General features: G+C 67.2%; 2 protein-coding genes across 4 annotated transcripts; one reads left to right on the top strand and one right to left on the bottom strand.

Moving 5' to 3' along the window:
* Positions 1–1,175: 1,175 nt before the first annotated feature.
* COL11A2 (collagen type XI alpha 2 chain) lies at positions 1,176–22,399 on the top strand. 3 transcript variants are annotated; one of them, XM_080571063.1, is made up of 66 exons: positions 1,176–1,319; positions 5,752–5,913; positions 5,996–6,206; positions 6,295–6,457; positions 6,564–6,689; positions 6,998–7,087; positions 8,268–8,393; positions 8,830–8,889; positions 9,015–9,056; positions 9,146–9,208; positions 9,286–9,360; positions 9,486–9,572; positions 9,807–9,863; positions 9,997–10,050; positions 10,158–10,211; positions 10,283–10,336; positions 10,631–10,684; positions 11,048–11,101; positions 11,209–11,253; positions 11,420–11,473; positions 11,579–11,623; positions 11,789–11,842; positions 11,962–12,006; positions 12,089–12,142; positions 12,527–12,571; positions 12,657–12,710; positions 12,852–12,896; positions 13,004–13,057; positions 13,217–13,324; positions 13,404–13,457; positions 13,555–13,608; positions 13,708–13,752; positions 13,872–13,925; positions 14,049–14,093; positions 14,172–14,225; positions 14,297–14,350; positions 14,454–14,507; positions 14,600–14,707; positions 14,818–14,907; positions 14,987–15,040; positions 15,124–15,231; positions 15,305–15,412; positions 15,484–15,537; positions 15,636–15,689; positions 15,864–15,971; positions 16,242–16,295; positions 16,392–16,445; positions 16,533–16,586; positions 16,730–16,783; positions 16,873–16,980; positions 17,061–17,114; positions 17,212–17,265; positions 17,572–17,625; positions 17,733–17,786; positions 17,889–17,996; positions 18,119–18,172; positions 18,271–18,324; positions 18,516–18,623; positions 18,816–18,869; positions 19,007–19,042; positions 19,123–19,176; positions 19,352–19,640; positions 19,723–19,835; positions 19,929–19,997; positions 20,289–20,522; positions 20,876–22,399. In XM_080571063.1, the coding sequence occupies exons 1-66, from the start codon at positions 1,241–1,243 to the stop codon at positions 21,020–21,022; spliced, it is 5,172 nt and encodes a 1,723-aa protein (XP_080427189.1). In that variant the 5' UTR covers positions 1,176–1,240; the 3' UTR covers positions 21,023–22,399. The 3 variants fall into 3 exon arrangements, with proteins under 3 accessions (XP_080427189.1, XP_080427190.1, XP_080427191.1); XM_080571064.1 differs by lacking the exon at positions 6,998–7,087; XM_080571065.1 differs by lacking the exons at positions 6,998–7,087; positions 8,268–8,393.
* Positions 7,100–7,964, bottom strand: LOC308184210 (uncharacterized protein). Its single transcript, XM_080571068.1, has one exon. The coding sequence runs from the start codon at positions 7,903–7,905 to the stop codon at positions 7,204–7,206; it is 702 nt and encodes a 233-aa protein (XP_080427194.1). The 5' UTR covers positions 7,906–7,964; the 3' UTR covers positions 7,100–7,203.
* Positions 22,400–23,394: the final 995 nt, after the last annotated feature.

The following is a 23,394-nucleotide window of genomic DNA, read 5'->3' as shown; positions in this document are numbered from 1 at the left end:
GGACATGGGATGGGGACAGGGGACGGGATGGGGACATAGGATGGGGTCCAGGACGTGGGATGGGGACTGGGGTTTGGGGATGGGGCTGAGGTGGGGACAGGAGGGGGGCTGTGGGATGGGGACAGGGGACAGGTGACATGGGATGGGGACATGGGATGGGGTCCAGGACATGGATTGGGGATGGAGACACAGGATGGGGATGGGGACACGGGTTGGGGACAGGGCCATGGGATGGGGACATGGGTTGGGGGTGGGGACACGGGATGGGGACACGGGGCGGGAATGGGGTCCGGGACATGGGTTGGGGCTGGGGTCTGGGACGTGGGATCGGGCGACGGGATGTGGGATGGGGGCACAGGATGGGGATTGGGACCAGGACATGGGATGGGGACGTGGAATGGGGACGGAGGGCAGGAGCGGGGCAGCTGGGATGGGGATGTGATTTGGGGACAGGGACATGGGGGCAGGGGTTGGGGATAGGGACGGGAGTAGGGTGGCAGGGACATGGGATGGCGACATGGGACAGGGGCTAGGGATATGGGATGGGGGCGGGGGTGTGGGATGGGGATATGGGACAGGGTCTGGGGATATGGGATGGGGATATGGGATAGGGGATGGGGACAGGGATGGGGATATAGGATGGGGTGGGAGCGTGGGACAGGGCTGGAGATATGGGATGGGGGTGGAATGGGGATATGGGACAGGGGCTGGGGGTATGGGATGGGGATATGGGATAGGGCATGGAGATAGGGGATGGGGATATAGGATGGGGTGGGAGCGTGGGATGGGGTGGAAATATGGGATGGGGGTGGAATGGGGATATGGGACAGGGGCTGGGGGTATGGGATGGGGATAGGGGGTGGGGATATGGGATGGGATGGGGACAGGGATGGGGATATGGGATGGGGGATGGAGATACGGGATGGGGACAGGGGCTGGGGATGGAATGGGTATAGGGGATGGGGACAGGGATGGGGATATGGGACAGGGGATATGGGATGGGGATACGGGACGGGGATGGGGCCAGGGAATGGGGCCGGGGGCGGGCCCGGGGGGGGGGGGGCGGGTTCGGGCCGGGGCAGCCCCGGGGGCCGGGCGGGGGCGGGCCGGGGGCGGCGGGGCTGGGGCCGGGCAGCGGCGGGGCCGCGCGCACTCGGGACGGGACCGAGCCCGGGAGCGGAACGGGAACGGACCGGGACCGGGAACGGAGCCCCCCCGCCCCCCCCAGCCCGGCCCCGCCATGGCCCGGCGCGGCCCCGCGCTGCCCCTCGCCCTCCTCGGGCTCAGCCTGGCCCTGGCCCGGCCCGCGGCGGCCGCAGGTGGGAGCACTGGGGGGACTGGGAGCACTGGGAGCTGCTGCTGGGGGGACTGGGAGCGCGGGGAGATGCTATTGGGGGGACTGGGAGCGCTGGGAGCTGCTGCTGGGGGGACTGGGAGCGCGGGGAGATGCTATTGGGGGGACTGGGAGCGCTGGGGAGATGCGACTGGGAGGACTGGGAGCACCGGGAGATGCTGCTCAGAGCACCTGCGGTACTGGATCTGACTGGGAGCTGTTACTGGGATGGACTGGGTCTGTCTGGGAGCTGTTACTGGGAGGGATCGGGGAGGTGATGCTTGGAGCGATGGGGATATTGGTTCTTAATGGGAGCTGTTACTGGGAGCACTGGGAGGGAGTGGGGAGGTGCTGCTCGGAGCACCTGTGACACTGCATCTAACAGAGCTGTTACTGGGAGCACTGGGAAGGACTGGGAGCTGTTACTGGGAGCACTGAGAGGACTCAGAGGGACTGGGGAGGTGCTGCTCAGAGCACCTGAGATACCGGTTCTAACTGGGAGGGACTGGGAGCACTGCAAGGGGCTGGGGAGATGCAGCTCAGAGCAGCCAGGGTACTGGATCTAAGTGGGAGCTGTTACTGGGAACACTGGGAGGACTGGGGAGCTACAGCTCAGAGCACTGGAGGTGCTGGGTCTAACTGGGAGCTGTTACTGGGAGCACTGGCAGGGACTGGGGAGATGCTCAGAGCACCCGAGACACGGGATCTAATTGGGAGCTGTTACTGGGAACACTGGGAGGACTGGGGAGCTACAGCTCAGAGCACTGGAGGTGCTGGGTCTAACTGGGAGCTGTTACTGGGAGCACTGGCAGGGACTGGGGAGATGCTCAGAGCACCCAAGACACGGGATCTAATTGGGAGCTCTGACTGGGAGGACTGGGGACCTACAGCTCGAAGCACCAGAGGTGCTGGGGCGAACTGGGAGCTGTTACTGGGAGCACTGGGCAGATGCAGTTCAGAGCACCGGGGATGCTGCAGGGCTCTAACTGGGAGACACTGGGGAGCCGATACTGGGAGTGCTGGGGAATCCCGGAGATGGTAACCGGGAGGCGCAGGGGGGTGGTAGGTGGGGGCTGTAACTGGGAGAACTGGGCTGTAACTGGGAAATGCTGAGGAGCCCTCACTGGGAGATGGGAACTGGGATGAGGCTTTAACTGGGAGATACTGGGAGGGCTCTAACTGGGGGGGGGGGGGAGCTGTAACTGGGAGCACTGGGGGGCTGTGGCTGGGAAATACAACAGGACTGTAGGTGGGACCTGGGGCAAGCGGCACTGGGAGCTGCCGGGGGCTGGCACTGGGAGCACTGGGAGTACTGGGAGCTGCTGGGGGCCGGCACTGGGAGCACTGGGGTGGCCGCGGCACGCCCGCACCGCACTGGTCCCACCCGGGATATTTTTAGCCCCGTGGCCACCGCAGACAGCTCCGGGCTGTTTATAGCCCGGGGCGGGGGGACGGGGAGACACCGGTGCCACCCGTCCCCAGGGGACCGGGGGGTCCTGGTGGTCCCCACCCCATAAAAAACCCCAAAGAAAACGGGGCCCCCCCGGGGACCCCGTCCCCTCCATCCCCTTTTCCATCCCTACCCCATCACGGGGGTGCCCCACGTGTGCCCCCCCAGTCCCCATGTCCCCCCCCCAACCCCCCCCGGTGTCCCTCACCCCCTCCCCATGTCCCCCCTCCCCCTCCGGTGTGCCCCGGCCCCCCCGGCCCCATAAACGCGCTCCCGCCCAGGCTCATTTTCCACTCGCTCCCGGCCTGGCAGCGGCCGCTGGAAATTCCTTGGGTTGGGATCAGGCGCAGGCGGCTGCCGGCTGCGTGCCCCCCCCCCCCAATCACCTTCCCCCAACCAACCTTTTTCCAGAATCAGCCCCTTTCCCCCCTCCCCCCCCCAAAAAAAAAACAACCCCAATGGCTGAAACCCCAGCACCTGGGGTCTGGTAGGGAATGTGGGTTTTGGGGGCACCTGGGGGGGCTTTGGGGGCACCTGGGGGGGTTTTGGGGACACCTGGGGGGGCTTTGGGGACACCTGGGGGGCTTGGCAACACCCAGGAGTCTTGGGGACACCTGGGGGGCTTGGGGACATCTGGGGGGCCTGGGGACACCAAGAGTCTTGGGGACACATGGGGGTCTTGGGGACTCCCGGGGGTCTTCCTGGGGGCCTTGGGGGCACACAGGAGTCTTGGGGACACCTGGGGGTCCAGGGGACACCTGGGGGCCTTGGGGACTCCCGGGGGGTCTTCCTGGAGGTCTTGGGGACACCTGAAGGTCTTGGGGACACCTGGGGGCCTTGGGGACTCCCGGGGGTCTTCCTGGAGGTCTTGGGGACACCTGGGGGCCTTGGGGACTCCCGGGGGTCTTCCTGGGGGTCTTGGGGACACCTGGGGGACCTTGGGGACACCCAAGTGGCTCGGGGTGACCATGGGGTCTCGGGGCCACCTGGGGGTCTCGGGGCCACCCGGGGGTCTTTCTGGGCGTTTTGGGGCCACCCAAAGGTCCTGGGGCCACCCAGCGGGGGCCACCCGGAGCTCCGGGGGTCTCGGGGGCTCCCCGGGGTTCTCCGGCGCCGCGCCGGGAGCTTTGGGGACGGCGACCTAGGCTTGGGGTCCCCAATTGCCCCCCTCCCCAATCCCAGGGGTCGACGAGGAGATGGAGAAATGGGGTCGGGGCGGGTGGGGGGGACGAGGGAAGGGGGGGGGGGCTGCATTTTTTTTCCCCGTGCCCCCCCCCGGGAATTGAGCTATGCATCCGTAATGGGTTTTCCTCTCGCTGCGGGGCAGAAGAAAGGTGTCTCTGTGCTGCCCGGGCTGGGAGGGGGCCAAGCGCTGCGGGCGGCGAGGAAGAGGAGGGGACCTTCGGCCTCGCGTGTGCGCCTGTGTCCCCCCCCCCCCCCTCCTGTGTGTCCCCCCCCCTTCCTGCTCTGAGCATCCTTTGTAGGGTCCTGGGGGGGCTGCGAGCTTCCCCGCCGCGGTGCCCCCTCCGAAATCTCGGCCGGGGAGCGGGGAGGGGGAGGAAGGAGGGTGAGGATGATGAGAAACGCAGGCTGGGGGCTGGCTGGGGAAGGCTCGGGGGGGGGGGGGTGAAAGGGGGGGGGGGGACGGACGAACGGGTGGGTGGAAGGGCGGACGTGGGTGGAAGGACGGACACGGGATGCGCGCGTGGCGTGGCGCCCCTCTAAATGGGGTTGGGGTCTTTGGGGGGGGGAAGGGGAGGGAGGGAGGGGAAAGGTTGGGGGGCTTGGGAGGGGGGGAGGCCTCGGTGCACACCCCCCGTCCGTCCGCCCGCCTGCCCGCCCGCCCCATGCCCCCCCCATGCTTGGCCACGGCCCCAATGGGTTCTGCAGATGGTGGGGACGCGGGGCCGGCGCTGGGAGCTGGGCAGGGGGCCGGGGGGGGTGGGGGTGGGGGAGGTTTTGGGGGTCTGCTTGCGGTCTGGGGGGGGCGGGGGGGGGGGGCGGGAGGTGGTGGTGGTGGCGGGGAGGGGGACGCGGGCACAGGTGAGAGCCCCCCGCTGCCGCCCAGCCGAACAAAGCCGCCCTTCATGGGCGTCCCGGGGGGGGGAGATCGGAATTCGGATAGCGGCCGGACGGGTGTGCCGGGCACGGCAGCGGCGCCCCGCAGTGCCCCGCGGTGTCCCACGGTGCCCCACAGCACCCCACGGTGCCCCACAGCACCCCATGGTGCCCCACAGCGCTCCATGGCACCCCTGTGGTACCCTTGGGGCAGCCCCTGTAGAGCATGGGGCACCCCATGGCACCCTATGGCACCCCGTGGCACCCTATGGCACCCTGTGGCATCTTATAGCACCCCGCAGTGCTTGGGGCGCCCATGGCACCCCATGGCACCCTATAGCACCCCGCAGTGCTTGGGGTGCCCCATGGCACCCCATGGCACCCTATAGCACCCTGCAGTGCTTGGGGCACCCTTTGGCACCCCCTGGGCCCCCCTGGCACCCTGCAGTGCTTGGGGCACCCTATGGCACCCCGAGGTACCCTACAGTGCTTGCTGCTCCTCAGCACCCTATAGCACCTTATCATACCTGGGACACCCCATGGCACCCCATGGCACCCTATAGCACCCTGCGGTGCTTGGGGCACCCTTTAACACCCTATGGCACCCCACGGTACACCGTAGTGCCTGGAGCACCCCGGGGTACCCTACAGTGCTTAGGGCAGCCCTTGGTGTCTGGGGTACCCTATGGCACCCTATGGGACTCTTGGGCACCCTATGGCACCCTATGGCACCCTATGTGACTCTGGGGCACCATATGGAATCCTACAGGACTCTGGGGCACCCTATGGCACCCTATGGGACTCCTGGGCACCCTATGGCACCCTATGGGACCCAGGGCCATCCTATGGCACCCTATGGGACTCAGGGGCACCCTATGGCACCCCGTCACCACCACTTCCCGCCCCCCAGATCCTGTCGACGTGCTCCAGGTCCTCCAGCTCCACACCCTGCCCGAGGGCGTGAAGAAGGCGCCGGGCTTCTGCTCCCAGCACGGCGCCGCCACCGCCGACAACGCCTACCGGATAACGCGGCGCGCGCAGCTCAGCGCGCCCACCCGCCAGCTCTTCGCCGGTAAGCCCCGGGACGCCGCCGCGGTGCCGGCGCCGGTTCCGAGCCGCTCCCCACGTTTCGGGGCGCGTCCCCGTGTTTTTAGGTAAATTCCCCGAGGATTTCTCCGTCATGGCGCTGGTGAAGGCCAAGCCCGGCGTCCAGGCCTTCCTGCTCTCCATCTACAACCGGGACGGCGTCCAGCAGCTGGGCCTGGAGCTCGGCCGCTCGCCCGTCTTCCTCTACGAGGACCAGCACGGCCGCCCGGCCCCCGAGGACTACCCGCTCTTCCGCGGCGTCGACCTGGCCGACGGCGAGTGGGTACCCGGCGTCGCGCCCCGAAACCCACCCCCCCCAAGGTCCCAGGACCCCAGCACCCCGTACCAATGCCGGGTGTCCCCGCAGGTGGCACCGGGTGGCCCTGAGCGTCCGCGGGCGCACGGTGACGCTGCTGCTGGACTGCCAGGAGAAGGTGAAGCGGCCCCTGCCCCGCAGCGCCCGCCCCGTCCTCGACACCCGCGGCATCACCGTCTTCGGCACCCGCATCCTGGACGAGGAGGTTTTCCAGGTACGCCAATTTTTTAATTTGCTTTAATTTTTTTTTTGGGGGGGTGGGGGTCCCGCCTCACCCCCAAAAACCCTGTATTTTGCCCCCCACCCCCCTCCCCCTGCAGGGCGACATCCAGCAGCTGCTCATCGTGGCCGACGCGCAGGCGGCCTTCGACTACTGCGAGCACTACGCCCCCCGCTGCGCACCCGGCGGCCCCCAGGCGCAGGAACCCCCCCGGCAGCGGCACGAGGTGGGGGTGCAGGGGCTGGGGGGGGGGTGGGGAGGTGGATTTGAGGGGAGGGCACGGGGAAGTGGGTGGCTTGGGGGTGCACGTGGTGCCCCCCCCGGGTGGATTTGACACCCCCCCGTAAAAATATGAGGGGGTGTCCCCCCCCCCCCCCCCTCGCCGTGTGCCCATTGAGGGCTGCGTTACGGTGACGTGTGCTTCTTCTCGCCCCCGCCACCCCCGTGTCCCCCCCACGTCCGTCCGTCCGTCCGTCTGTCCGTGTGTCCCCCCCCGTGTCCCCCCCCTCCCTCCCCCCCCCCCCCCCCCGGCAGTACTTTGAGGAGGACGCGGAGTACTACGAGTACCCCTACTACTACACAAATAGCGAGGACGGGCCCCCGCAGGGGGGGGGCCCCGAAAAGGTAACGCCGGGCAGGTCCGACTGCCCGTCCATCCGTCTGTCCGTCCGTCTGTCCGTCCGTCTGTCCGCTGTGTCGCAGCGCCCCCCCCCCCCCCCCCATTTGCCCGTTCCCCTCCATCAGTGGCCGGAGCATGGATAGAAAAAGAAGGAGAGGGACGGGGATGCTGCAACGGGGGGGGGGACCCAGAGTCGTCGTTCCCCCCATTTTTGGGGGTTCCCCAGGGTGATACTGGGTGCTCTGTCCCCCTCCCCGACTTGGGTGGGTTCGCACGTCGTTGCTGCGGCATCCTCATCACCACCCTCCTCCTCCTCCTCCTCCTCCTCCTCGTCCTCCTCCTCCTCCTCCTCCTCGTCCTCCTCCTCGTCGTCCTCCTCCTCCTCCTTGTCCTCCTCGTCCTCCTCCTCCTCGTCCTCCTCCTCTTCCTCCTCCTCATCCTCTTCCTCCTCCTCATCCTCCTCATCCTCGGAGCCAGATGCCCACTGGACCGAGCCCCCGCCCCCCACCCCGGGGCCAGCCTCCCAAACCTTCAGATGATGATGATGATGAACATGGCACCCGCCTCCGGGCAATATCCCGGTGGTGGGCAACGTCCCAATAATGGGATTTCCCCCGAAAAATACAAGAGGGGCCCGAGCTGTGGCTCCCCACCGGGGACCAGGGCCATCAGGAAGCGAAGCAACAGCTACCAGCAGGTAGAGAATGATCCTGAGCCCCCCCCGAGCCCATTTCACGAATGGTCCCCCCCCTCCGGGGGCTGCCGTCGCCCCGCGATCGCTTGGCTTCGCTTGTCCGTCCGTCCGTCTGTCCGTCCGCCCCATTGCCCCTGTGACCGCTCACCCCCCCCCCATATCGCCCTCCCCTATTTCCCCCCCCGAAACCCCCCCACTAGGCAATGGGGCTGCCCCCCACCCAGGAGCCCCATGGGGCCGCCGCGACCCCCGGATCACCCCCCGGCCCCGCAGTGGGACCCCGACGGTGCGTCCCGTGGCGACACGGGGCCGGCGGCCGCCCCGCTGCCGGAGGTAACGTGGGGGGGGGGGGTCTGGTGCCGCCGTGGGGTGGGGGCACTGGGGCGGGGGGGTCATGGTGGTGGTGGTGGGGTTGGGGGGGGCCCAGGATGCGTCAGGGGGGCGGTGGTGGCTGTGGGGCGCCAGTAATGGGGTCTCTCCTTGGGGCGAAGGAAGGGGCGGCCGGCCCCGTGTACGGGCATGACTCCGAGGAATATCGCGACTATCGCGACTATCACGATGGGGGGCTGGCGGAGCTGGGCCCTGCCATGTCGGCCGAGAGGCAGGAGAGCGGAGGTGTAAGTGTGTGTGTGGGGGGGAAGGGGGGGGCATGTGTGTGTCCGTGCGTCCCGTCTTGACGTCCGTGCGTCCCGTCTCGATGTCCGTGCGTCCGTCTGTTCTGTCTCCGTGTCCGTCCGTCCGTCTCCTCGTCATCGCCGCATCGCTTGTGTGTGCCCCCCCTGCCGCCATCACCCCCCCCTTCCTTCCTCACCCCTTTGTCCCCCCCCCCCCATCCCCAGTCCCTAAATCCCCTCTCCTTTGGGGGGGCTGTTTTAGGGTGGGGGTCAACTCGCCCTGAGCAGCTCGAGTTAATTGTGTGTAGGGGGGTGAGTGCTAATTAAGGCTGTGTTAATTGTATGGGGGGGGGGGGGGAAGCACTAATTAAGGCTGTGTTAATTGTGGGGACCCTGTACTGACCGCTCCCTTTTGGGGTTACATGCCTGCCACCCCCAGGCTGCGCGAGGCGCCAGGGGCTACAAGGGCGAGAAGGGCGAGCCGGCCGTCATCGAACCGGTACGTGACCCCTCCCCCCGAAACCTGAGACCCCCCCCCCCCCAAAAAAAAACAAATGGGGGGGGGGCACATCCCCTCTGCCTGTGTCACCGCCGTGTCCCTAATGTCCTTCTGTCCGTCCGCAGGGGATGCTGGTGGAGGGGCCCCCCGGCCCCGAGGGACCCGCGGTAAGAGCCAGTGGGGGGCACAGCGGGGTGGGGTGGGGGGGCAGCAGCGCCTGGACGCCCCTTCCTCATGCTGCCCCCCAACACCTCAGGGTATGTCAGGACCACCGGGGACGCAAGGACCACCGGGAGCCCCGGGAGAACCCGGCGAGAGGGTGAGTAGGGGACGGGGCGGGGGTGGCGGTGCCACCGTGATGCCACCGCCCGTGACCCCGCTGCTCGTCCCCAACAGGGACCCCCCGGCCGCGCCGGGCTGCCCGGCTCCGATGGGACCCCCGGCCCCCCTGGGACCTCAATGATGCTGCCGGTGAGTTTCTGGAGGGTGGGGGGATTGGGAAGATGGGGGTTGTGCCCCCCCAAAATTGGGGAGGTGGTGGACGGCACGGGGATGGTGACGCTCGTGTCCCCACCGGCCACCTCTGCCCGTCCCAGTTCCGCTTCGGCAGCGGCGGCGGCGACAAGGGCCCGGCGGTTTCGGCGCAGGAGGCGCAGGCTCAGGCCCTCCTGCAGCAAGCACGGGTGAGTCTGGGGGAGACTGGGGGTGGGTGTGCTGCGGGGGGGGGGAGGGCTCATGTCCCTCGAGACCCTGCTGTCCCCTTGGGGACAAAGGACAGAGGCTGCCACCATCGCCCTTCCCCAAGCTGCGCGCTGGCCGCGTGCGTTTCGGGGCATGTGGCCCCAACAATACGCATGTTTTGGTGTGTGTCCCCCCCCCCCGGAAAAATAACCCCCCTCTTTCTGCTTCTCCTCCAGCTGGCCCTCCGGGGCCCCCCCGGACCCATGGGGTACACCGGCCGCCCCGGGCCCATGGTGGGTATCGGCTTCCCGGTGGGTTTTGGGGGTGGGGAGGGGGCTGCAGGTGCCTATGGGGTGGCTGGGGGGGGGGGGGGTCTGGTGTAACCGTGCCCCCCCACATACCCCCTGTTCCGTGCTCTGCTTGCAGGGGCAGCCCGGCAGCACCGGGATGAAGGGCGAATCCGGAGATTTCGGGCCCCAGGTGAGAGCCCCCGGTGTTGTGGTGTCGTCCCCCCCCCTTCCGTTGGGCTCCAAGCCCCTGTATGCCTCGTTATCGGGGACCTCGTTAACACTCCTCCTTCCCTCCAGGGTCCCCGCGGCCCTCAGGGACTGACAGGACCCCCGGGAAAGCCAGGCCGGAGGGTGAGTTTTGGGGGGGGCTGGAGGTCGGGGTCAGGGGGTCCGTGCCCCTCTCACCCCTCCGTGTCTCGCAGGGTCGACCAGGAGCTGACGGCGCCCGGGGGATGCCCGGCGATCCCGGTGTGAAGGTAACTGTGTTGGGGTGGGATGTGGGATCCCCTCGGGATCCCCTCAGGATCTGGGGGTCCCCGGGGTGCCTGTGACCCATGAGGATCCCACTGGGGATCCTGGTGCTGGGAGGGGACGCTCGGGACGTGGTCCCCTTTTGGTGGCACGGCGGCTCCATGGGTCCGGTGTGGGTCCGGTGTGGGTCCGGTGTGGGTCCGGTGTGGGTCCGGTGTGGGTCTGGTGTGGATTCGGTGTGGATCTGGTGTGGATTTGGCGTGGATCCAGTAGTGACATCTCTGCTTCCCCCTCCCCAGGGTGACCGAGGCTTCGACGGGCTGCCGGGGCTGCCGGGTGACAAGGGGCACAGGGTGAGTGATGGGGGGGGGACACACGGCGGGGGTCCGGGGGCAAACCCCGCTGCTTCTCTCCCCCCCCCCAACACACGCACACACCTCCGCCTCCCCTCCCGGTGCGCACCGCGGGCTGAGCAAACACTGGCGCCCGCCGCCACCGCCAGCCGCGTTGCTCCCCCCCCGGCGGCCGGCACAGAGCCCCCCATTGAGGGGGGCGGCGGCGCAGACACTGCGCGCATTCACGGCGCCCGCTCGCCCTGCCCGCTGTCGCTCAACGCCCGGTAGCTGCCGCGCCGCCGCCGCCACTGCCACCGTGCCGCCGCGCTCCGGCACGAGCCTGGCACCGCCGCAGGGACGTGACCCCGGCTTTTCCCGCAGGGCGAAACCGGCTCCCAGGGCATGCCAGGCCCCCCCGGTGAGGATGGAGAGAGGGTGAGTGGTGCCGTGGGGGGGTTGTGGGGTGGGGGGGGTCGGTGGTCCGGCCCCGCTCACCTCCTTCCTCCCCTCCGTGGCCTCCCCCTGTGCTTGCGCCCCTGCAGGGAGACGACGGCGAGGTGGGACCCCGAGGGCTGCCCGGAGAAGCGGTACGGCACCACACGGCCATGGGGCCGGCGGGGAGGGTCTGGGGGGGGGACACACACAGACCCAACACCCCCAGGCGTTGGCACCAAGCCCCTGGAGAGTGAGGGTCTCAGCAGTGAAGACCCCCCCATGGGTGCTACCCCCGTAACGCCCCCTCTCCCCGCACAGGGCCCCCGAGGTTTGCTCGGCCCCAAAGGCCCCCCGGGAATACCCGGTCCTCCGGTAAGTGCTGTGGGGGGGACCGCGTCCCCGTCCCCTCCCAAAACTGTTGGTGCCCCCCTGTGCGTCCCCCCCCGGTCCCAATGTCAGCGTGCGTCTCCCCCGCAGGGCGTGCGCGGCATGGACGGTCCTGTCGGGCCCAAGGGGAACCTGGTGAGTTGGGGGCGGCCGGTCCGTCCGTCTGTCCGTCTGTGCCATCAGCCTTCCCCCCAGCGCTGGGACCCCCACCTGGGGGGGTTGTTCCCCCCCCCTGCTGGGGACACCGGTGCTTCCTTTGGGGGCGCTTTCGGGTACTGACCCCGTGTCTGATCGTCACAGGGGCCGCAAGGGGAGCCCGGACCCCCCGGCCAGCAGGGGACCCCCGGCACCCAGGTGAGCACCCCCAGGTCCATGGGGGACAAACGGACCCCTGTCACCCACCAACAGCACAACAAGAATTGCTGAGGGGGGGGTGCACGGGAGGTGACTCCCACCCTGCCTCTGTGTTTTAGGGTCTGCCAGGCCCTCAAGGCGCTACGGGACCTCCTGGAGAGAAGGTGACGCATGGGGACGCGTGGGGACAGGCAGCGCTGGCCTCTGGCCCTCGATGGGACCCTGACCCCGCTTTTCTTCCTGTAGGGCCCCCAAGGCAAACCCGGCCTCCCCGGCATGCCCGGCTCCGATGGCCCCCCTGTGAGTACCCGCTGTCCCCAGCGCCAGGGCGGTGTCACCCAGGCACTGTCCCCTGCCCGTGGCGGTGATGCACAGAGTGGCCCCGGTCCGCTTGAAGCACTGCTGCCCATCGCCTCGTGGCACGTGATGGCCACGTCCAACCATGCTGTCCCCGTGTCCCCAGCCCTATCTCCATGTTCCCAACCCTATCCCCGTGTCCCCAGCCCTATCTCCATGTCCCCACTCCTGTCCCCGTGTCCCCAGCCCAGCTCTTTGGTTTGGGGGAACCAGGTTGGGGAGCAGCCCCTGGGGGCCAGTTGTGGGGCTGGGGAGGCCTGGGGGTCACCCAGCCGGGGCTGCGTGCCCCATTTTGGGGTCTCTCCATCACCATCCCTTCTGCTCTAGGGTCACCCCGGGAAGGAGGGACCCCCCGGCACCAAAGGCCACCAGGTAAGGGCCCAGGGGACAGCAGTCAGCCCCGTCCCCACGTGGACGGCACCCGCGCATGTCCCTCACCCCGTCCTCTCCTCCACAGGGCCCCTCGGGTCCCCAGGGCCCCATCGGCTACCCAGGCCCCCGCGGCGTGAAGGTCAGTGCCTGACATTTGGGGGGGACACACGACAGCAAGGGGGTGTCTGCTGGAATGGCATTTTCTGGGGGGAGAAGAGGAGGAATTGGGGCAGGATCCCGCGGTGCTCGGGGTCTCCCCATGAATCTTCCCTCTCCCCAGGGCGTGGACGGCATTCGAGGGCTGAAGGGCCACAAGGGTGAGAAGGTAGGAACCTTCCCTTGCCCCAGTGCAATGGGGGGCATGGCATGGCCCCCCCAAAACCCCAATACCCCCCACCCCGACTGCTGAGCTCAGCCTCTCCAACCCCGCAGGGCGAGGAAGGCTTCCCCGGCTTCAAGGGGGACATGGGCGTGAAAGGAGACCGGGTAGGTGCACGCGGCGGCGCCCCGTTGAGGCCATGGCCCTGTTGAGGCCATGGCCCCGATGAGGCTGTGGCTCTGTTGAGGCCATGGCCCCGATGAGGCCGTGGCTCTGTTGAGGCCATGGTCCCTGTGAGGCTGCCCTGACGCCACCTCTACCCACAGGGCGAGGTCGGCGTGCCGGGGTCCCGCGGTGAGGACGGGCCCGAAGGTCCCAAGGGTCGGACGGGCCCCACCGGTGACCCAGGCCCCATTGGGCTGGTGGGCGAGAAGGTGAGGGCCCGCGTGGGCCTCGGGGAGGGCGGGGGAGCACAGCAGGCGCCCTGTGACACCCCGTTTCTCTCTCCTATAGGGCAAGCTGGGAGTGCCGGGTCTGCCCGGGTACCCGGGGCGCCAGGGCCCCAAGGTGAGCACGGCAGCCGTGGGGCTGCCCCAGCTGCGTGTCCCCATTCCCCCTCCCCAAGCACTGCTGACCTCCCCCCCCCCAAATTCTCCCTCCTCAGGGCTCGCAGGGGTTCCCCGGTTTTCCGGGCAGCAACGGCGAGAAGGGCGCTCGGGTGAGTGGCTGTGCCCCGCGGCGGGGCTGTGTCCCTGTGGGGGATGAGCGCCGTGGGGTCCTGCCCCACGGCACGTCCCTGAAGCGCTCTCTCTTGTAGGGTCTGTCGGGAAAATCAGGGCCCAGGGGCGAGCGCGGCCCCACGGTGAGTCTGGGACAGGGCTAACGGGGGGTCCTCGCTCGGCCCCTCTCCAGCCAGTTGGGGTCCCAGCACCTGACTCTATGGGGTGAGGGTCCCTGAGCCACCTCTGTCTCCTTCCACAGGGTCCCAGGGGCCAGCGGGGTCCTCGAGGAGCCACCGGGAAGTCGGGGGCGAAGGTCAGTGCCGGGGCTCTGCTCAGTGGGGCGCTCGCACGGATGCGTGCAATGGTGCTCGCCTGGCGCATGCCACGGTGGATCACCGACTGGATGCCCTAAAACGTGCTCTCCTTGCTCCCACAGGGCACCTCTGGCAGCGATGGCCCCCACGGTCCCCCGGGAGAAAGGGTAAGAGGGTGCCCCCGCCGGGATTTGGGGGCGAGGGGGTCCCACGTGCCCTAACCACCCTGCTCCGCTCCGCTCTAGGGCCTGCCGGGACCGCAGGGAACCAACGGCTTCCCGGGACCCAAAGGACCTCCCGTAAGTAGCGGGGTCCCCGTCCGCCCCTGGGGTGCCGCCAGCACCTCTCACCCCCTGCTCCTCTCCCGCAGGGCCCCCCCGGCAAGGACGGGCTCCCCGGGCACCCCGGGCAGCGAGGAGAAGTCGTAAGTGTCCCCCCCCCACCCTAAAATTGCCCCCAAACCACCTTGGCACACTCGGGAACTTCGCCCTGTGCTGACCTCTCCCCCCCTTTCCTCCCTCCTCCAGGGTTTCCAAGGCAAGACCGGCCCCCCCGGCCCCCCGGGGGTGGTGGGACCGCAGGTGAGCACTGCCCTGGGGGGGCTGCTGCACTGTAGGGGTGCACCCGCTCCCTTTGGGGCCGCGCTGATTCTCGCCCCCACCCTATACGTCAGGGACCAGCTGGGGAGTCCGGCCCCATGGGGGAGCGCGGCCACCCGGGGCCCCCCGGCCCTCCGGGAGAACAAGGGCTGCCAGGACCATCTGGCAAAGAGGGCACCAAGGTGAGGAGGCTGTGGGAAGGGTTTTCGGTGCCGTGCCAATGCCGGGGCTTGGTTCAGCCACCGGGGAACAGGGGGCCCTGTGGCTCAGCCCCTCTTTTCCCCTGCCCTAGGGAGACCCCGGTCCCACCGGCTCCCCCGGGAAAGACGGCCCCGCCGGCTTGCGGGGCTTCCCCGGCGAGCGGGGCCTGCCCGGCACCCCGGTGAGTATTGCCCGTCCTCGGATCCCCCCCCGCTGTCCTCCCACCCAGAGGCATCGCACTGATCCCCCTCCTCTCGCAGGGTGGCCCAGGGCTGAAGGGCAACGAGGGACCGGCGGGACCCCCAGGACCCGCAGTGAGTGCGCACGCCCTCCCACCGCTGCTCGCCGCAGCCCCATGGCTCCCCTCGCCTCACTCCCCTCCCTCTTGCCCCCCCAGGGTTCCCCCGGGGAGAGAGGAGGACCGGGACAAGGTGGCCCCGTTGGCCCCCCTGGGCGACCAGGACCACAAGGGCCACCGGGCCCCGCCGGAGAGAAGGGCGTCCCCGTGAGTACCGCAGGGAGCGGCGACGCGGCCCCTGATGTCCCCGCGTCCCTCACCCTCTTCTTCTTCCCCCCAGGGTGAGAAAGGTCCCATGGGCCCCGCTGGCCGAGACGGCGTTCAGGGCCCGGTGGGCTTGCCCGGCCCCGCCGGCCCCCCCGGTGGCCCTGGCGAGGACGGAGACAAGGTGAGGTGCCACCCTGCCCCGGTGGCCCCGCGGCTCCCAGTTGGGGCTGATCCCTTGGCTTCTTCCCGCAGGGCGAGGTGGGCGAGCCAGGCCAGAAGGGCAGCAAGGGCAACAAGGGCGAGCACGTGAGTAGGGCCGGTGGCCCCCAGCCCATGTCCCCCCCGCCATGTCCCCCTCCTGTGGGGCTGTCCCAGCCTCGCTGACCCCTTCCCTCCCCTCGCAGGGTCCTCCCGGTCCCCCCGGGCCCATCGGGCCGGTCGGGCAGCCCGGAGCCGCCGTGAGTACCTGATGGGGCATGTGGTTGGGAGGGGGGCTCCTGCCCACGTTGTGTCACCCCCAGGGAGGGGACGACAGCGGCCAGGAGGTGTCCTTGTGTGTGTGTGTGTGTGTGTGTGTGTCCCCCGCCTCCTCGGTGAGCCGAGCGGCACCAACCCTCCTTCCTACCCCGCAGGGCGCCGACGGGGAGCCGGGTGCCAGAGGTCCCCAGGGCCACTTCGGTGCCAAGGGTGACGAGGGGACGCGGGGCTTCAACGGCCCCCCCGGCCCCATCGGCCTCCAGGTGAGCACAGAGACCCCCCAGAGACCCCCTGGAGACCCCCAAAGACCCTCCGGAGACCCCCCGGAGACCCCCTCGCTTTGCTCTGCCCCACGGCGAGCGAGGCGGGTGCTGTCCCCACAGTGCCACCGCATCTGCGTCCTGCCTGGCCCCAAGCATTTGTCACTGTTACCCCATCCCCGTCCCACTCCTCGACACCCGTTGCCCCCTACCTGCCCCCCAACACCCCCTGCCCCGCCTCCCCCCATTTTAACCCTTTCTCTTCGGTTCTAGGGTTTGCCAGGCCCAGCTGGTGAGAAGGGCGAAACGGGCGACGTAGGACCCATGGTAAGTGTCCTTGCCACCCCCCCCCAAAGCCATGTCACTTTTTGGGGGGGACACCCCGTGGACCCATCCTCACACTGTGTTTTTCTCCCATTCTAGGGCCCCCCCGGCCCCCCAGGCCCCCGTGGCCCCGCTGGACCCTCTGGAGCTGACGTAAGTGACCCCCCTCTCCCCCTGTGGCCCCAGGATCCTTTCATGGGGGGCACTGGGGTGACCGCTTCTGCTCTCCCCCCCCTGCAGGGACCCCAGGGACCCCCTGGAGGTGTCGGCAACCTGGGCCCCCCTGGGGAGAAGGTACGTCCGTGGCTCGCAGACAGTGGGGTCCACCCCGAGCTGTGCCTCTGCGGGGTGGTGGTGGCTCAGCGGGGCCAAGGGACCCCACTGGGGGGCTTGGTTTGGAGGGGGGGGGGGTTCACTTCTCTCTCTTCCCATTTTAGGGGGACCCCGGTGAATCGGGGGCCCCGGGCATCCAAGGGGAACCAGGAGTCAAGGTGAGTGCCTGTGGGGGGGAACCCAAAGCCTGGCCCCGTACCCCCCCAGCTGCCTCTGCAGGGTGCCGACCCCTTTTCTTGCACCGCAGGGCCCACGAGGAGAGCGAGGGGAGAAAGGAGAAGCTGGAGCTGCCGGCGTGGCCGGGCCACCAGGGGGAAAAGGCCCCCCCGGCGATGATGGGCCCAAGGGCAACCCCGTGAGTGTGGGGGGCACGGGGCCGGGTGGCTGCGGTGGCTCTGCGTGGTCCCCCCACGCTCACAGCTCTTTCCGTGCCAGGGTCCCGTTGGTTTTCCCGGCGATCCGGGCCCCCCCGGCGAAATGGGCCCCAGGGTGAGTGTCGCGTCCCCAAGGGACTGCAGGACTTATGGGGGGGAGGTGGGGGGGACTCAGGGCTGCGGGCTCACCCCAGGTTTTCCCTTCCCGACAGGGCCAGGACGGTGCCAAGGGCGAGCGCGGGGAGGACGGCGAGCCTGGGGAGCCGGTGAGTGCTTGGTTTTGGTGGGCATCCCACTTTCTGCGCCCCCCTCCTTAGCTGCCTGGGGCCATCCCCATCACGTCCCCCTCCAGGCTCGGGGCCGAAGCTGCCCCGATGTTTTGGGGTGCCACAGCATGGGGAGAAGGGGCCAGCACCACGCTCACATCCATGCGCCCGGCCTCCGGCTGCGTCTGGCGTCCCGCGGCCTGGGTTCTCCTCGCGTGCTCCGGGATCCTCCTCACCACCTTGGTCTCCATCCTGATTTTGGGACGAGGCCAGCTCCCTTTACTCCTCTCTCTCTCTCTCTCTTAGGGCTCGCCAGGTCCAACGGGCGAGAACGGGCCTCCCGGGCCCCTGGGGAAGAGGGTAAGTGGTGGGTGAGGCCGGCTCCAGCTCCCGTGCCGCCCGCCTCGCCGCATCCCCATCCCTTGCCACGTCCCCGTCCCTCACTGCCCTGTTTCTCCTCTCTGCAGGGCCCTGCTGGCTCCCCCGGCCCCGAGGGGCGTCAGGGCGAGAAGGGAGCGAAGGTGAGCGATTCTGGGGGCCACGGGGGTCCCACGGGGAGACCCCGGTGGCGCTGCTGAGCCCACGTGCGGGATCGGCCTCACCTGGTTCCTCTGTGCCCGCAGGGAGAACCCGGAGCCGTGGGTGCTCCCGGCAAGACCGGTCCCGTGGGGCCCCAGGGCCTTGCCGGCAAGCAGGGACCGGATGGTCTCAGGGGTCTGCCGGGCTCGGTGGTAAGTGACAATATCCTGGGGGGGGGACATCGAGGTGCAGCTGCCATCGCCGTGCGTCCCCGGGGGTGGCGGTGGCAGCTGCAGGTAGCGGGGCCTCACGCGGTCCTCTGACCTGTGTGCAGGGAGAACAAGGCAAGCCGGGCACCACAGGGCAAGCTGGGCCACCAGGACCAGTGGTGAGTGTGGCCCCACTCCCCCGCTGCCGCCCCCCGAGCCGGGGGGCCCCTGCTTTGTTCTCCCCGCATCGCACGAGCCCGCCCGTGTACCCCCGCAGGGTCCCCCAGGTCTCCCCGGCCTCAAAGGTGACACCGGTGCCAAAGGAGAGAAGGTGAGCGAGGCGCCGGCGCGCGACCCGTGCCCTGGGTCACCGCTGCGCCCGACGCGAGTAGAGGACGGTGACGCCTCCACGTGGGGCGCACCGGTTCCTGTGTCCCCCGAGCGCTGTCCCCACCCGGCATCCCCCACGTCCCTGTGCTGACCTCCCGTGTCTCTCCCCGTGTGTTCTCCCCCCACCTCCAGGGCCACCCTGGTCTCATTGGCCTGATCGGACCCCCAGGGGAGCAGGGGGAGAAGGGAGACCGGGGTCTGCCCGGCCCCCAGGGCTCCACAGGGCAGAAAGGAGAAACTGTGAGTGTGGGGCTGGGGAATGGGGGGGCTGGGGGGGGACAGGAGGAAGGGTTCAGAGCGGGGTCGGGGTTGGGATTGGGGCTGGGGGGGGTCTCCGGGACTGGGGTGCTGGGGGAGGCGGGGTGGTGGAGGTGGGAACGGGGCTGCCCCCAGTGTTCTCATGCCGCTGTCCGCTCTTCTCCCATCACACAGGGGATTCCTGGAGCTACCGGACCCATCGGCCCCGCTGGCCCCCCCGGCCTTCCCGTGAGTGCCCTCCCGCCTGCTGCCGGTCCCGCGTCCCTCCTTCCTCTGCCTCCACTCTCGTCCTTGCTCCTTGCCCTCCCTGTTTTCACCCTTTCCCCCCCCTCCCCAGCACTGACAGACCTGGTCTTGCTTTGTAGGGCCCAGCAGGTCCCAAAGGTGCCAAGGGAGCCATGGTAAGTACCGAGGCCCCCGCCCCGCCACTCCCCTGCCCCCTGCCCAACGCCTGTCCTCTCTGAGTGTCCCTTTCCTCTAGGGCCAAGCAGGACCCAAAGGCGAACGCGGACCTCCAGGACCCCCCGGACACCCGGTGAGCGCCCCAAGGTTTGGGGCCAGGGGAAGGGGTGAGGTGCGGGGTGGCGGGACACAACAGCCAGGAGTGGCTTCCAAAGGACACCTCGTGCCTCAAGCCCTGAGCGCGGGGCGGTTTCGGGATCCGTCGGGCTCCTCATTTTGGGGTGCTGAGGGTGCTGTGCCCACCACAGGGGCCCCCCGGGGAGGTGATCCAGCCCCTGCCCATCCAGCTGCCCAAGAAGAGCAAGCGCTCCATCGACGCCAGCAAGCTGGTGGAGGAGGAGGAGGAGGAGGAGGGTGGAGAGCGAGCAGCCGCCGACCAGGCGGCTCGCGACTACGCCGACGGCATGGAGGAGATCTTCGGCTCCCTCAACTCCCTCAAGCAGGAGATCGAGGGCATGCGGCGCCCGATGGGCACCCAGGACAACCCGGCCCGCACCTGCCAGGACCTGCAGCTCAGCCACCCCGGCCTGCCCGACGGTGAGCGGTGCCGCAGGGGCGAGGGTGGGCAGCGGGCGCGGTGGCGCTGCCCCATGCGCTGAGCCCTCTCTTCCCTGTGCAGGCGAGTACTGGATTGACCCCAACCAGGGCTGCGCCCGAGACTCCTTCAAGGTCTTCTGCAACTTCACAGCGGGCGGGGAGACCTGTGTCTTTCCCAGCAAGGACATAGAGGAGGTGAAGGAAGGGGCACGGCGTGGCCGCGGGAGGCAGGGCGGCGGGGATCGCCCATGGGTAGAGGTCTGCTCATGGCTGCCTCTCCTCTTCCAGGTGAAGATGTCGTCCTGGGAGCAGGAGGAGCCCCAGCGGTGGTTCAGTCAGTTCAAGGAGGGCAGCAGGGTAAGGGTGCTGCTGGCTCGCAGGGGATGTGCTCGATGTCCGCGTGTCCCTGAGCGAGTACCTTGCTTTCGGTGACGGCTGGGTGCCCGTCTTCCTCTGTTTCTGAGGAGAAAGAAATGTCCTCCAACAGGCTTTGAACCCATCAGCCCTCCTGACCATCACCCCTTCCCTGGCTCCCTCCTCTCGGAAACGTGGGGGTCCACATCCCAACAGAACCCCCCCAGCCCCTCTTTCCACACCCCCTCCGGCCACCGTCCCCCATTAATTCGTCTCCTCTCCTGTGTCCCGCAGTTCTCCTACACAGACTCGGACAGCCAGCCCCTCGGCGTGGTGCAGCTGACCTTCCTACGGCTCCTCAGTGTCTCTGCCCGCCAAAACTTCACGTACCACTGCCACCGCTCGGTGGCCTGGCACAGCACCACCGCCGGGGACCATCGGCATGCCCTCCGCTTCCTGGCTGCCAACGAGGAGGAGCTCAGCTACGACACCAGCCCCTACATCAAAGCCGTGACGGACGGCTGCGCGGTGAGCACCGCAGCGGAGAGGAGGGGCTGGACACGACGGGGAGGGAGATGTAAAGGGGAGCAAGATACGGGGGGGCTGGAGGTATACTGAGGACAGAAAGGTGAAGCAAAAGGGGTGGATGAAATGGGTAACGAGGACAGAGGAGGCACCAGAAGGTGCTAAGGAGGAGAGCCTCTTTTATGAAGCCCGTCTGAGAGAGTTAAGGTTATTTAACCTAGAGAAGAGAAGGCTCCGTGGGGACCTTGCTGGACCTGGAGGGGGACTCAGCAGCAGCAGAAGTGGGATAAAGAGAAGGGCTGGCTCTGTTGTCCCCAGTGTCCCCAACCCCTGACCCATCTCCCCATCCCCTGCAGGCACGAAAGGGCTCCAGCCAAACGGTGCTAGAGGTGAGCACGCCCCGCCTGGAGCAGCTCCCACTAATGGATGTGCGAGTCATGGACTTCGGCGAGCCCAGCCAGAGGTTCGGGTTCGAGGTGGGACCAGTCTGTTTCCTCGGCTAGGACCAACCAGTCCCCTACAACTGTCACCCTCCCTGCCACACCCTGGCCTCCCGTGGGGCGATCCTTGCCCCCTCGCCTCCCCACTGTCCGCCCCTCGTGTCACCTCCCCACCTGCTGCTGCGAGGGGCGGATGTGGTCAGCCCCGTCCGCACACGTCGAGACCGAAACGCCATCACCTCCACTGGGGCCAGGGTCTGGAGAGATGCCAAAGAGACTTTAATGCTTAGAATAAATCTATATTTTAATATGTAGAGAGACAGAGAGGAAAATTTTTAACTGATCCACTGGCTACCTCCCTCGACGCCCAGCAGTGCTCCCTTCCTCCCAGTATCTCGCTCCGAATCCCAGTGCTCCTTCCCAGCAATCCCAGGGCTTCATTTTCCATGCTCCCAGCTCCACAACCCCAGGGAAGCCCTCGAGGAGCACACCCGCCAGCAAAGGGAGCATTGCTTGGCTTTGCTCTCTGCCCGGAGAGCTGAAGGGTTTCAAAGCAAGCCCAGGCCGCCGCCGCCCTTGGTGGTCATGCACAGCTAATGAGCGCTCGGGGTTAGCACGAGAGTTCTCGTATCTCCCTCTCCATGCGGATTCGCACCACAACAGCCCTTGTGCTTCCAAGTCATGGTCAGAGGGACTGGACCCGGGGCCAAACGTGTCCCCAGGCGTGCCATCTCCTGTATATACAACCCCACAGCAGCAGTGCCTGACCACCTCCGACAACTGAGCGACGTTTGTGGGTTCCCTAGCCCGGCCCAGCCTGGCTCATAGAGGTGAAGCTGCTGCTTGACTTCGTTAACTCTGCTAATCCAGGCTAATTAATTTGAAAAAGCTTCCCTGTCGCATCAGGGTGCCACTTCACAGCCCCGCAGCACCTGTCAATGTGAAGGGTGCCGGTCCCTGTCCTCAGTCCTACCTCCGGTCACTGCGAGGCGTCCTCGTGATGGGTGTGCTTAGAAAGCCCCCAACACCGCCTGCCCATAGCCCGTGGAAAGCAGTGAGGAAGAAGGAATTTGTGTTTTTACTGTGTTTTATTTTTTTTTCTATTTTAAATTAATTATATTATTTAAAGGAGTGGATACAACCATCAGTACTGGTCCCTGCTGCGTAATTTTTGGATTTTCCCCCCAAAAAATAAGATGTGAATTTCCGCATGACCCAGCACAGTGCCTGGGGGAGGAGGGAGGAAAAAAAAAATAAAATAAAAAATTATTTTCTTGGTGCCGTCCGATAAAAAGAAGTTTATAGGGCACCAGTCTTTGCTTTTTTGTTTTCTTAAAAAGCAGAGGCATGCCCCCTGGTGCTGAGCTGGCGGCGTGTGTAATGTTTTGTAAGTAATTTTTTAAGTTGTATTGTAATATATCATCTATAATTTTGCTGCTTTTGGGGGGGTCGGTTATTATTTTTTTGTTGCCTTTCTCTCTCTTTCCCCTCGCTCGCCGACCCGAGCTCCTCTGTGACGAAACTCCCCCTCGTCGTCGTGCGGCGACGAGTTCCCATCTTTGGGGAGAAAACGGGGAATAAAGAGGCAGGCGCCTCCATCCCCTGCTTGTAAACCCGCTGTAAAGGGGCAGTGCTCGTCCAGAGGGGACCGTCACGGCGCCATTACCCCCTCCTCTGCCCCACAGACCCCCCGGTGCCCCCCGCTTCTCCTCACAGACAGGGCAGGGTCGATGCCCGCCTCAGCTCCCGCTTTCCAGCCTTTGGCGGCGCAGCCGATCCGCCGGCGAGGAGCCCGTGCCGTCACTCGATGCGGGGCAGAACGCGGGGAGGTGTGAGGTGACAAAAGGGTGGGAAGCGGCGTGAGGCGAGGGCAGGGGCGTCCCTGGTGCGCCAGCCATGAGGAGAACCAGGCTCCTGTGGTAAAAATGTCCCCAGAACGCCCTTTTCTTAGAATCACAGAATTGTTAAGGTTGGAAGAGACCTTCCAAGATCATCTGGTCCAACCAACCCCCTCAACCATCACTAAACCATGTCCCTAATCAGCTTTCCTTGAACACCCCCAGGGATGGTGACTCCATCACCTCCCTGGGCAACCCGTTCCAATGCCTGACCTTTCTTTCTGAGAAGAAATATCTTCTAATTTCCAACCTGAACCTCCCCTGGAGCAAATTGAGGCCATTCCCTCTAGTCCTATCAGTAGGTATACTAGATATACCTATACCTATACCCATACTAGATATACCTATACCTATGCTTTTGGTACCCAGTGACTGACAGTACTCCTGTAAAAGCTTCCAGGGCAGGCTTGGCTGTAGTTAAGTGCTTTTTGTGCAGATGAATGGTGGATGGATGGGGTTTGAAGCCTGGGGGTGGCCGAATGGCATCGTTGTGGCCACCACTGAGGTTTGTGCTGTGCCTGCATGAGGCATGAAAAG

This window comes from Anser brachyrhynchus, assembly GCF_964034855.1.
Source record: "Anser brachyrhynchus genome assembly, chromosome: 30".
In the NCBI taxonomy this organism is placed as follows: domain Eukaryota; kingdom Metazoa; phylum Chordata; class Aves; order Anseriformes; family Anatidae; genus Anser; species Anser brachyrhynchus.
Note: the sequence above shows the minus strand (reverse complement) of the source record. Positions and strands in the feature narration are given on the sequence as shown.